Source organism: Coccinella septempunctata, chromosome 8, assembly GCF_907165205.1.
Source record: "Coccinella septempunctata chromosome 8, icCocSept1.1, whole genome shotgun sequence".
Classification (NCBI taxonomy): Eukaryota; Metazoa; Arthropoda; class Insecta; order Coleoptera; family Coccinellidae; genus Coccinella; species Coccinella septempunctata.
In genome coordinates, this window is record NC_058196.1 from 13,553,106 (window position 1) to 13,566,040 (window position 12,935).

Here is a 12,935-nt window from a genome sequence, read left to right on the forward strand (position 1 = left end):
TACCAGAGATAGAGTTGGACTAGCTGATTACGGATTGACTATAAAAAATTAATTTCTGGATTTCCCTAGAAAGCTACAGGGTGATTTTACAACTTCATGGAAATACTTAGACCATCATAAAATCCAAACGTATTGACGGATATTTTTGAAACTTAGGAGGTTATTGACACATGCTAGGGTTGACTTAGAAAGATATCAATTATTCCATTATTCCAGGGCCGGACTCACTAATCTTCATTTAAAGTGATCAGGGTAAAAAAAAACACTTTGTATTTCGAATTCCAAATAATTGATTCGCTTTTTAGAAAGAAGCTAACTATACTTCAATTTTTGGTATCGCTCAAAGTTGTCACATCAACAATTATTTTTTTATGAATTTCTTACTTTGGATGAAGTTCGAAAATTGCAATTAATTCACCTGAACAGGACTTAGTTATCTTGTGCAGGTCGAAAATAAATAATGAATTTTCTTAAAAAAGTCACTGAAGGTGGAGAAGACTATAATAATTTGTTGATATACTGGGTGGCCACCCCAGACGCGGATTTCACTTTGAGGGAGTAAATGAAGGTATTTTGAAAAAAAAAATTGACTGATGTGTATAGGGTATACAGAAGCATATTTCAAAATTATTCTTATGTATACCGGGAGTTCGACAAGAATGATATAGACCAAAGTTGCACTTCTTCCAGTCAAGAGAACAGCTGATGAACAGAATAATCAACTGTTGCGATATTTTAAGAAATAATGGCGATATGATTCGGAAGGCTGTATCCAATTTGAAAATTCGGCAAGAGAAACGTATACAAGCTAATGGTTTTCATTTCGAACCACTTTTGAAATATCGTTGACTCAGCAATTCATTTGTTCCTATTTTTATTTCTATTAGGTACTTTTTACTGTATTTTAGTTTTTTTCATTTGTTATTGTTTCGTTATTGAAGTGCTTATCAAAGCTCTGAACTTTCTGTAAATTTTCTACTAATACTTTCGCATTTTATATTCAAACATGAGATTTTCACTTTATCCAAATTCAAAAATTCATAAAAAGATAATTGTTGATGTGACAACTTTGAGCGATACCAAAAATTGAAGCATAGTTTAGCTTCTTTCTAAAAAGCGAATCAATTATTTGGAATTCGAAATACAAAGTGTTTTTTTTACCCTGATCACTTTAAATGAAGATTAGTGAGTCCGGCCCTGGAATAATGAAATAATTGATATCTTTCTGACTTGACCTTAGCATGTGTCAATAACCTCCCAAGTTTCAATAATATCCGTCAATAAGTTTGGATTTTATGATGGTCTAAGTATTTCCATGAAGTTGGAAAATCACCCTGTAGCTTTCTAGGGAAATCCAGAAATTAATTTTTTATAGTCAATCCGTAACCAGCTAGTCCAACTCTATCTCTGGTAAGAGTATGTACAGTTATTCCCCGGACACCCTGTATAAAATTTTATCAGTCTATTTGGATCAAACAACAAAATTTCCCCGATAAATTTATGCAATTTAACGTTTCGACCTAACGACCTTAAACATATTAATAATATTCTAGACTTTTACAAAGATAAACAAAATACACAGAAAAATATGATTATGGAATGTATATGGAGTGAGGTTACAAGAACATACACTAGTTTTTCTTTTTATTCTTTTTATCAAAGGAAAAAAAGGAAGTGCAGAGGTACATATACAATATGGAGAACGATAATGTTAACGTTATTATGTTTATATTCATTATGACTTGCAGTTTGCGGCTTTCCCACTCCTCTCCAGGGGAACTTCACTTTTCCCAGATATCGAAGGGATTAAGCTCTGTTGGAACCCTTTCCCGGTGTTCGGGCTCATGTTGGTGGTCGGGCTCGGGCCGTTCCTCGGTGTCCTGATGTCGATCGGGTTCTTCCTCCTCCCCTTGTCCCTGGTATTCGGTGGATTCCTGATCTCCCCGCATCTCTTGTCGAAATGGATGGTGTTCTCTTTCATTTTCTGCATTTCCCAGGAACTTGCGTACCATTCTCGCCGTCCACAACAGTACCGCTTTCTGCATGACTCTATAGATGGTTTCGCTCAGCTCAAGTTTCTTCAGATTCTCTGTCAGTTTCTTCGGTATCAGGCCTGTTGATGAAATTACAATAGGAATTGTAACGGGTTTTCCTCGGTGTACTCGAGCGCCAGCTATTCTTTAAGGGAGAATAGCAAACCTACCCTGGCAGCTACTAGCCGGAGACAAGGTTCCCTGGTGTCTAGGGTGTTAGCGACGCCCAATGATAGTCAAAATCAACGTACACAACTTTTATTTGTCGACTCGTAAAAGGGGAACACAAATGGCACTATTACAAAATTCTTACAGTGACTCGAAATCAGTGAGATTTACAGGGCAAAACGGACGGAATGACACGGGATCCGATCTCAACAGTTATACGGGGGTATACGGACTAGCTCGCCAGCCAGAACCTGAGACGTACACTTGACGGACAGATATCGGACTTCAGCCAGGTTAGGGGATGAAAGACGGCACAGAATTACGACGGCTCACCCTTAGGCTCGTTCGGCACTCCCCGGGTATCCACACCAGTAGAATGCCTCTGAGGAAAGGGTGCGCCACCCCAAAGTGTCCTCGGTACCCCCCGGGTATCCACACCAGCAGGATACTTTAACGACAGTAGGGGTGGAACTAAGTAAGACGGGAAATTTCAGGAAAAGATGAGCCACCCCAAAGTGCCTTCGGTACCCCCCGGGTATCCACACCAGCAGGGTACGTTAATGACAGTAGGGGTGGAACTCAGACTCTGGTATAAGAAGAGCAGAAATGGAGGCTGAAGTTCCAATATTATATAAAAAAAGGACGGAGTGTCGTCTTACCTCTGGTTCTAATTCACTCACAGTATAACAGTAGAAAAAAATAAACAAATCAACTAAAACTCTTTCTAAAATTTCCCACAGAAAAAAAAATAAAAAAATGGTAAATTCTCAATAGGCCCCGGAAACGAAAGTAGTGCAGCAAGCAATGAACACGGCGGATGCAACGTAAATTTTCTCAATTTCAGCGATTATTTGGAAGTGAGTGAACTGCGGGGGGGACATCTGATTTTATACCCACAGGGGGGCTGCGGAAATCAGATGTGCCCGACAGTCGAAATTCGGTAAATTTGCGTCGATGAAGACGTTTTAATTTCGACTTATCTGTGCTAGCGAACAAAAAAACTCGGTTATCTTCCAATTCAGGATGTTTTATACGGTGCGACATCGTTTTTAGGAAATAAAAACGGAATAAAAAGGGTGCGGTATGTTTACAATTCCGAACGATGTCGGAATCCTGAATTGGAAATTGAAAATATTTTTCTCCACAATTAATTCGAAAATAAAATTGCTTGACAGTGAAAACTGAAAGATTCTTCTAAAATGAGGGAATAGGTTTGAAAACCCATTCTCTCATTACATAATGGTTTTGATATCTTTCAATTTCCATTTTCTACTGGTTTGTTCCTCGAGCTCCCTGTATTTAGAAATTTGTTCGAGGTGCCTATCTAGTAGGTTGTTGTTATTTGGAATCGCCACATCAGCGTCGATAAACAATGCTGCATTTTAATCTTTATTCAGTAATATGAGGTCAGGTCTATTGTGCGCAATTTTCCGGTCTTTGAGAACCGTGCGATCCCAGCAGAGCTTGTGATGATCATTTTCCAGTACAGAATCTGGATATTAATTTTATCAAGGAATTTTTTGTGACCTTAAGAGTTGGTGTTTTATAGCCAATTCTTGGTGTAAAATTTTGGTAACAGCATCATGTCTCTCCTTGTACTCCGTGCCTGTGAACTTCGTGCATCCCCCAGTTATGTGCTAAAATGCTAAACTTACTGAAATAGTCTGCGGTAACTAAAATATACTTGTATCCGTCGCTAGAAGGCAAAGGACCAAAAATTTCGCTTGAAATCATTTGCCAACACGATTGAACATCTGGTCTTTTCCCCATTTCCCCTGCCGGCGCTTTCTGCAAAGGTTTCTGACTACTGCATGTTGCGCATTTTCTCAAATATCTATAAACGTCAGCTTTTAGATGTGGCCAGAAGTATTTCCGATTAAGGCGGTCATAAGTCTTGTAAACACCTAAATGTGCTCCGGTGTCAATATTGTCATGATATTTCTTTAGATGTGCGGATCTTCTATGTTTCGGAACTACTTCTTTCCACTCATCTGTCTCTAATGAAAGGTGTCTATATTTATTAGGAATGTGAATATAGATTTTATCATCTATTATTCGGTATTTCTGATAACGCAAAGGATTTTCAAGGATATTATTGAACAACCTGTTGTACCATGGATCATCACAGCTCTCAGAACTAACTGAAAAGATGGTTTTCTCAGGTGCTCTTGATAAGCAATCAGGGACAACATTCAATTTGCCTTTTCTATGAACTATGTCGAAATCATAGGCTTGCAATTTCAAACACCATCTTCCCAGTCGGCCCTTCGGATCTTTTAGATCGTTTATCCACTTTAAAGCAAAGTTATCCGTAACAACAGTGAATTTTTGGCCTTCTATATAACCTCTCAACTTTTCTACTGCCCAAATGACAGCGAGAATCTCCAATTGCGTCGAACCGAATTTCGATTCATTTCTGGTGAGAGACCTAGACAAATAACAAATTACATGATCTCTACCTTCGTAAGTCTGATACAGAACACATCCCAATCCTAATGTCGATGCGTCGGTCTGGATTATGAAGGGATATTCCCAATTTGGACACGAGAGTATTGGGGGCGAAGCGAGCGTATTTTTAATTTTATTGAAGGCTTCCTCACATTCCTCACATTTCCTGACCAATTCCATTTAACATTTTTTTTTGTGAGCCTAGTAAGAGGGGCTACAATGGATGAAAAGTCTGGAACAAATCTACGGTAATAAGATAGCATGCCTATGACCCGCTCTATGTCTTTAGGACATTCCGGTTTGGGCATTTCTAAAATAGCGGATACCTTTTTGGGGTTAACAGAAAGTCCGTTTCTGTTCACAATAAATCCTAAATATTCTAGTTCCGTTCTGCAAAATACACATTTCTCTCTTTTAAGGGTCAAGTTGTGCTGTTTAAGTCGATTGAAAACCTCTTCTAAAATTCTAATATGTGTTTCAAAGTCGGGTGCCACTATAATAAGGTCATCTAAGTAAACGAAAACATATGGTTTTAAATCGCCAAATAGTTTATCTACTAAATTTTGGAATGTTTGCGCTGAGCCATGTAAGCCCATTGCTAGTCGCTTGTACTGAAAATGACCTCTGCCAGGCACAGTAAAGGATGTATATCGCTTTGATTCTTGCTCTAGTGGGACTTGCCAAAATGCGTTTTGGATGTCCAGAGAGGACAGATATTTCGCGTCTCCTAAGGAATCCAAAATTTCATGAACAAAAGGTAATGGGTAATTAGGCTTTTTGGATACTTTATTGAGCTGTCGGAAATCAGTTACAAATCTGTATGTCCCGTCTTTCTTTTTGACCATTAATATTGGCGACGACCATTCTGATTTACTAGGTTCTAACACACCAAGTTCGAGCATACGGTCTAATTCTTCGTTAATCTTTTGTTGCATTACACGACTTACACGATAATACCTTTGTTTAACAGGTTTTGCATCGCTTTTAACTTCAATTACGTGCTCTATTGCATCCGTACAACCTAATTTGATATCTGAAATATCATCAAAATATTTATCAACAATAGAGTTGAGTTTTTTCCGTTTCTCTGGAAGTAGGTCTGAAGCAGTTTGCAAATGACAACTTGATATAGAACTCGCTGCTTCGTCAGAACCTTTTCTTGAAAAAAACCATTCTTGCTTTCGTAGATCGGGAATTATTCCCATTTCAACCCAAAAATTAGTGCCTAGAACTAAAGTATGCCGTAATGCAGGAACGATATAGATGTCAAAAACAACGGTTTTGTATTGCAATGAAATTGGCACACAAACTTTACCGATGCAATCCGCACTTCCATTGTTCGCTACTACGCAATTATTGATTTTTGATTCTTCTTATCTCAAACCTAACGAACTTAAGATTTGCCAACCATCACTATTCATGAAAATATTGTTTGCTCCACTATCTAACAATGCTTTGAATTTTTGTCCGAAAATTTCGACACCAATGTAGGGACATTGATCATCATTTACTTGAGACAAAATGTAATCCGAAACAACAGATATACCTTCTTTGCTAGGTTTTTTTATGTTAGAATTAGGAGAAATGGTCGGTTCAAATTTATGTCTGCCTAAGCCACGACCAGGACTTAAGCTCTTTTGAAGTTTTTTGATGATGAGCAATCTGGACAAGTTTTCTTTGTATAGCCTACTTTATTGCATCTGAAGCATTTGATAATCTTGGAAGGACAGTTTCTTGCGATATGTTTGAGTGAATTGCATTTAAAACATCGTTTACCACCACTCGAATGTTTACCATTATTGTTTTTTGTACTATCTCTAAAATTGGAAGAGTCCGAGCGATTACTAGAATTACCTCTTGAATGACAAGCCGACGAATCTCTAGATTTGACGTTAGCTTCATTTTTAAAACAATTTTTGAATCTATTATTACTATTATTTTCAGAACTATCTCTTGAACTATGTTTACTATAAGAGTGTTTGGAGTGCCTATCTTTTCGTGAACGAGAGTCATTATTTTGCTCAACTGAAAACACCTCAAATCTCGAAGATGGAGCTATTGCATTTTTTGTGTACTCCGATTAGAAAACTGGTGAAACTACATCTTGGAATGTAACATGTTCATTATAATAATTCGAGTGAGAATCGATCTTGTTAACTAGTTTAACTAGCTGCTCTTCGGAAGAAATGGTTTCTAAGACTATCTTATCGCGGTATTTTTTTAACAAATTTTCGCGAATTCTAGCAATCCGTTTTTGGTCTGGGTACGGTTGTGGCAAAAAATCCATAAGTTCGCTAATTCGCGCTATATAGGTACCAATACCTTCGAAATCTTTCTGTTTGCAGTTTTTAATCAGTTCTTTTATATGTTTCTCATAATGTAATGGCAAAAATTCTTCCTTTGAGCGATCACACAATTCCTGCCAAGATGAAATTTTACTTTCAATATGTCTAAACCACACCGCTGCATTATCTTCGACTAAATATTCAAAATTCTCTAGGAGTTTAGGCTCAGTTACTTTATGTGACTTGCAATATTGATTAACTTTTCTTATAAACATTAGAACATCTAAACTTTTTCTATATGTACCCCTGAATTTTATGTTCCATTTAGTGATTGGAATATGATCCTGATTATTGATGACTAAATTTTTTGGTGAAGTGATATCGCTCTCACCGATATCATTTCCGCTAGACAAGGATTCTTTTAATAAAATGGATCTTAATTCATTGAATTCTGAAGATGTTATGCTAGATTTATCTTTCAATTCATCGATTTTATTAATTTCACTTTCATCAGTTGCCTTTAAACGGTTCAACCTCCCCTGCAAATGCCAGAATGAAACCTCTAAGTATGAAACCAATTTTTCAGTGAAAATGCATTTAATTTTCTTTGATAGGGTACCCAAAATTTCTCTACAAATTTGTACCTCAGTATCGACATCTAAAATAAGTCCTTCAGGTAACTCATCTACTTCCAAACCTTTACGAATTATACAAGCATTAAGGTGTTTAGCGAGATCTGATTTATTTTCCTTTGATACTGTGAAACCTCTTATGTTTAACTCATAAACGATCCAAGCTCGCTCCAATAATTCGAAATCAAAATTCGACATTTTTTGACAAAATTAATACTAAAAATCAAAATGTTGAGTTTGTGACACAGAATGAAAAAATGTCTCACCTCTATTTTATTTGATGATAATGCCCAGAAGGATTGCCGCAGGATGGTCAGTGAGAGAATGAAATGAATGATTTGGGCGTCCAATCTCGATGTCCCCGTGGAACCTCCTTTCCAATACAATAATCTTCCAACCTAACTAACAGATATAAAATTTTATTAGCTTCTGAATACTGAGTAGATCTAGTAAGTAACTCGGTTGTGAAATTTTTCTGTCATTCATGTAATCTTAAAAGTACAATGGGTTTCGTAAACAAAAATTCCTCCAAATCATGAGAAAATCAAGATGAACCGTATCGGAACCACTTTGTTACGTTCTCATTATTCAAAGAGGAGGCCAAGCCTGAATTCTTTTTGTATCTATGATTTTCCTAAAGAAATGAAAGAATTTCCACCATTCACAATTTTATTCCTTACCTAGTATATATATATAGTATATAGTGAGAAGGGGTTACAGTTCACTGCGACCTTAAGGTCTATTGTGCCCCCTAACAGAGCTGTTTTCATCGCGCCCTTTACAGCTCGCCTTCCAGATCCAGAGATCTGATGAAATCCAATATCTGGGATTCCTTACCTAACAGATATGAACAATTAATACAAATGATTAATTGAATTAAAATCATGTGCGGGAAGGCATTCCCGAAAGACATCAAGATATGGACGCAAAATGGCGTCGGCGGATGACAAGATCCTCAAATCCTCTAGATACTATTCTCCCACAATCAATTGTCTTGGTGGTGTCGACTTAGGGCTACTTGAACCAACGTATAACAATCCTTCTGGAGTCTGTAGAAAATTAAAATTGCATCTAAAGATTGACAGGGTCGACACACTGCGTTGAAACTTTCTCTCACCTGGCAATGAACAAGGAACACAAATATATATATATATATATATATATATATATATATATATATATATATATATATATATATATATATATATATATATATATATATATATATATATATATATAAAAGTTTCCACCGTTCCAACACGGGAGATAATCAGCATCTGCCGGGCAAGAACTGCCAAGGCAGAGGCTGCAGCTACGGTCCTTGCAGAACCTTCCGTATTATTCTGGTCGTGTGCAGGATGACCTGTTTCTGCGAAGCGGAGATGATGTCCTTGTCCAAACAGAGTCGCTGGGTATTCTCTAGTAAGTGCCTCTCCACAATTCCGTTCACCGAGATTATCATGGGTAGAACACTGACCGCCTCAAGTGCGTACATTTCTCGGAGTTGAAAGGCCAGATCTGTGTACTTTGAGATCTTTTCCGAGTAAGCCCTTGAGATATTATCGTCTGCGGGAATGCTGAAATCTATCAGGAGACACGTTTTCCTCACATTGTCGAACAGAGTGATGTCTGGCCTATTATGAGCAACCGATCTATCCGTTACCATTGTGGCGTCCCAGTAAAGTTTGTAGCTGGCGTTTTGCAACAGTGTTTTTGGCACATATAAGTGCTGCTGGGTTTCGCTCAGAAGAAGACCGAGCTTCAACGCCATCTGCTGATGAAAAATCTTGGCCATTGAGTTGTGTCTATCGAGATAGTCCTTTGGGGCTAGAATTGGGCACGAGGAAGTCAGATGTTGAATTGACTCTGGTCCTTGGGAGCACCTGCGGCATCGGTCGGTGGGGGTGTCCTGCTGAGCTATGTGCTTCAGGTACACTCTTGTCGGCACCACCTGGTCCTGGATCGCCAAGAGCCGTCCCTCCGTCTCGGGGAAGAGGTATCCCGCGCGCAGGTAAGTAAGAGATTCGACCTTATTCACATCTCCACTTTCCAGGTGACCAGGGTATCTGCCGTGCAAGGCCCTGCTCCTCCATTCCTCCATTATCTCACACTGGGGTCGCCTGGTGTCCTGATGAGATGACTCCGCCAGCTTCAGGGGTGATATTCTGTCGTCGGCTTCACGGATTGCGGTGAAGAAAGGTGAGTGATCTTTGAGGAAATATTTTCTTAATGAGATGATGTTTCCCTCATGAACCGACTCCAGATTGAGGAGCCCTCGTCCTCCATGTTGGCGTGGGAGGTACAGACGGATAGTCGACGAGTGAGGATGGTGCACTCCATATTTTGTGAGCATGGCTCTCACAGCTCTATCCACTTCCCGGAGCTCAGTAACAGACCAAGTCAGGATGCCGAAAGAATAGGTCATGCTCGGCACCGCCCAGATGTTGATTGCCGTGAACAATGATCTTGAGTTGAGCTTAGATTTAAGAAGGAGGCTTATTCTCTTATATAGTTTTTGTTTGAAGAGCTCCTTCATCTCAGCGGTTTTGATGTCCAATGCCTGATGTATGCCCAGGTACTTGTAGGTGTCGTCTTTGTTCAGGCTGGGAATCTTGATCTGGTTCATAAGCGTTGTTTCCTGCTTTGGCTCCTGTATCTTTCCCCTTTTAACTTCTAGAGTTGCGCACTTTTCTACTCCCAGTTGCATGTTTATGGAATCACTGAATGATGATGCTATTTCCAGCATTCTTCTTAGTTGATCTGCATTAGCAGCGTAGAGCTTCAAATCGTCCATATATAATTGGTGGTTTATACGGATGTTGCTCTGCTTGCTGATGGTATAGCCATAGTTGGTATTATTAAGTAACATACTCAGAGGGTTCAGCGCCATGCAGAACCATATTGGACTCAAGGTGTCGCCTTGGAATATGCCCCGGTTGATTTTGATCACCTCCGACTTAACTGTACGATCCTCCATTCTCACAGCCAGTTGGGTCCTCCACCCTCTCATCAGATGCCCAAGAAGATTCGTTACCTTCTCGTCGATCCCGTGCATTTTTAGTACTCTTAGCAGCCATGTGTGGGGAACCGAGTCAAAGGCCTTCCGATAGTCCACCCATGCCACAGAGATGTGCCTCAATTTTCTTCGGGCCTGCTTGGTAACTATTTGGTCAATTACCAGGAGTTCTTTGCAGCCTTTAGTTCTTATGCGGCCGCCATTCTGTTCTCTAGCCATTAGGTTGTTGTTTCTGAGGTGCTGACTGATGTATCGGGTGAGTACTGCGGTGAGGACTTTATAAACTGTGGACAGGCAGGTGATCGGCCGGTAGTTCTTAGGATTTCGGAAGTCACCGTCTTTGGGCTGAAGATGTGTCACTCCCAAGGTGCAAAAGTCAGGAATTGTTGTTGGGTCGGCTATTGACTTTTGGAGTGCCATAGAGAGCGCTTTATGTATACTGGTGAGGTGTTTCCACCAATAATTTTGAATTTTGTCGGGTCCAGGTGATGACCAGTTGTTCGAACCTTTCAGAGCCTCCTTTATGTCCATCTCGCTGATTTGGATGTCGCTCATTTGAACCTTGGGGATCTGTGCTTCGGCCTCGCCGATCCAATAGGCCCCATCGTCGTGGTTCGCACTCTCCGACCAAATTTCAGACCAGTATTTGTGAGCTTCTGCAGGTTCAACTTGGATCGTCCCATCATTCTTGCCACCCTCAAGATCCCGAAAAAACTGCTTCTGGTTCGAAAAAAATAGCCTGTTGTTTTTGTAGCGCTTTGCTCTATCATTATAGCGTCTGATCCTGTTCCCTAATGCTCTAATTTTTTGTTTTAGAGTGTCCGATATCAAGAGAATTTTGTCCACGAATGACGGATCTCTGCGTCTAACACGGAACTCAGACGCTATCCTTCTGACAGCTTTAGTCACTTTCATCGATGGATTATCCGTGTTAATGTAAGTATGTAAGTTTCCGATTTTTTTCCTCATGACGTTTATCTTCCTTTCCAGGCGCAGCTTCCAGGGAGGTGCAGAATCAGGTCTCGGTGTACTGTTCTGTCCTACTTCTCGGCCATGAATCTCACATGCTGTGACAGCTCCAGCATATACAATGTCAACAATCGGTTCTAGTGTGTCGACATTCTGCAGGTGTTTAGGAAGTATAGAGTTCAAATGCCTTACAGTGGCTAAAAATTCTTTATATATATATATATATATATATATATATTGTTTTTTAACATTTTCTCTGGTATTTCGAGGAATTCAACGACAGGGGTGGTCGCAAATCGTGAAGGACGTCGAGAGCTATCTTCGGAACAACTATAGATTTCATTCATCTTTTGATAGAAAAGTTATTTCTCTCTAACTTTGGACAAATTCAGTATATTGTATATTGTACAAAGAAACCTTCAACTCATACAAGGTAAGTCATCTAAAATTAAATCTATAACACATATCACAAGGTAAGTCATCTAAAATTACACCTATAAGACATATCACCTAACATTCTACGTTGAAAAACATATCTCCAGACGCAGTAAAGTGCTTCTCATGAAACCTAAAGTATATTTTTAGTTCACGCAAATTCCGCTTCGGGGGCGCTTCAAATGATGAAAACTGATATACAGTCAATATACATCTTTCACACGACGCATAATGTTGCGTCCTAAATCTGGCAACAGTGGATACGAGTAAAACAAGTTGCATTTGCACAACTGAAATGATTTAGCTTCCTAGGCTCCAAGGTCATCCCGAAAGTCTGTTAGGTGAAGAATTGGATTCTGTCTCTCGAGCAATAGCAGATCCGATTGAAGTGCCCCTATGGTGTTCTTTCAACTGATATTGTTATATATTATTATTATATTTTCGAATGAAAAAATATTTATAACTCAAGTGAATTTTATTCCACTTCAATTAGAAATCAAACGATAATACTTTCCAGAGAATTATCGGATTTATGAATTGACATGAAAGGTATCGCTTTATCCGCTTATGCTTATGTCATTTCATTTCACTTGTGAATTAAAAAAATTTTATTCCACTGAATGAATAAACGCCAACTTCCCTAGTTGCTAGAGGTTGAATCATGTCGTCCTCAAAATTAATTAGATATACCTAATAGATAGCAATTAAATATTTCTAATTTTTCTCCACTTGTTCAGTTGGGAACGGAAAAGCCATAAATCCGGTTACTATGAAATTGCATAGACCCATTTTCATTCGTAACTTCTTTCTTCCTTAGGCCACAACGTCCTGTAATAAGGAATATAGTAGGAAGATCTTCCTTACGAGGATTCTTGGTCTATATTGCTGTATCGATTCCAGTTATCGGTTTAGTACCTGTGAAGGTTGTTTTGGTAAAACTGAAAGATCG

The 12,935-nt window shown here is 39.0% G+C and overlaps 1 protein-coding gene across 1 annotated transcript; it reads right to left on the bottom strand.

The window, feature by feature from the left end:
- Positions 1-8,878: 8,878 nt before the first annotated feature.
- Positions 8,879-11,551, bottom strand: LOC123318328. The gene has a single exon (XM_044904939.1). The coding sequence runs from the start codon at positions 11,549-11,551 to the stop codon at positions 8,879-8,881; it is 2,673 nt and encodes an 890-aa protein (XP_044760874.1).
- Positions 11,552-12,935: the final 1,384 nt, after the last annotated feature.

Coding starts and splice junctions, on each gene's coding strand:
- LOC123318328 (XM_044904939.1), bottom strand. CDS start 11,551: ATGAGGAAAAAAATCGGAAACTTACATACTTACATTAACACGGATAAT.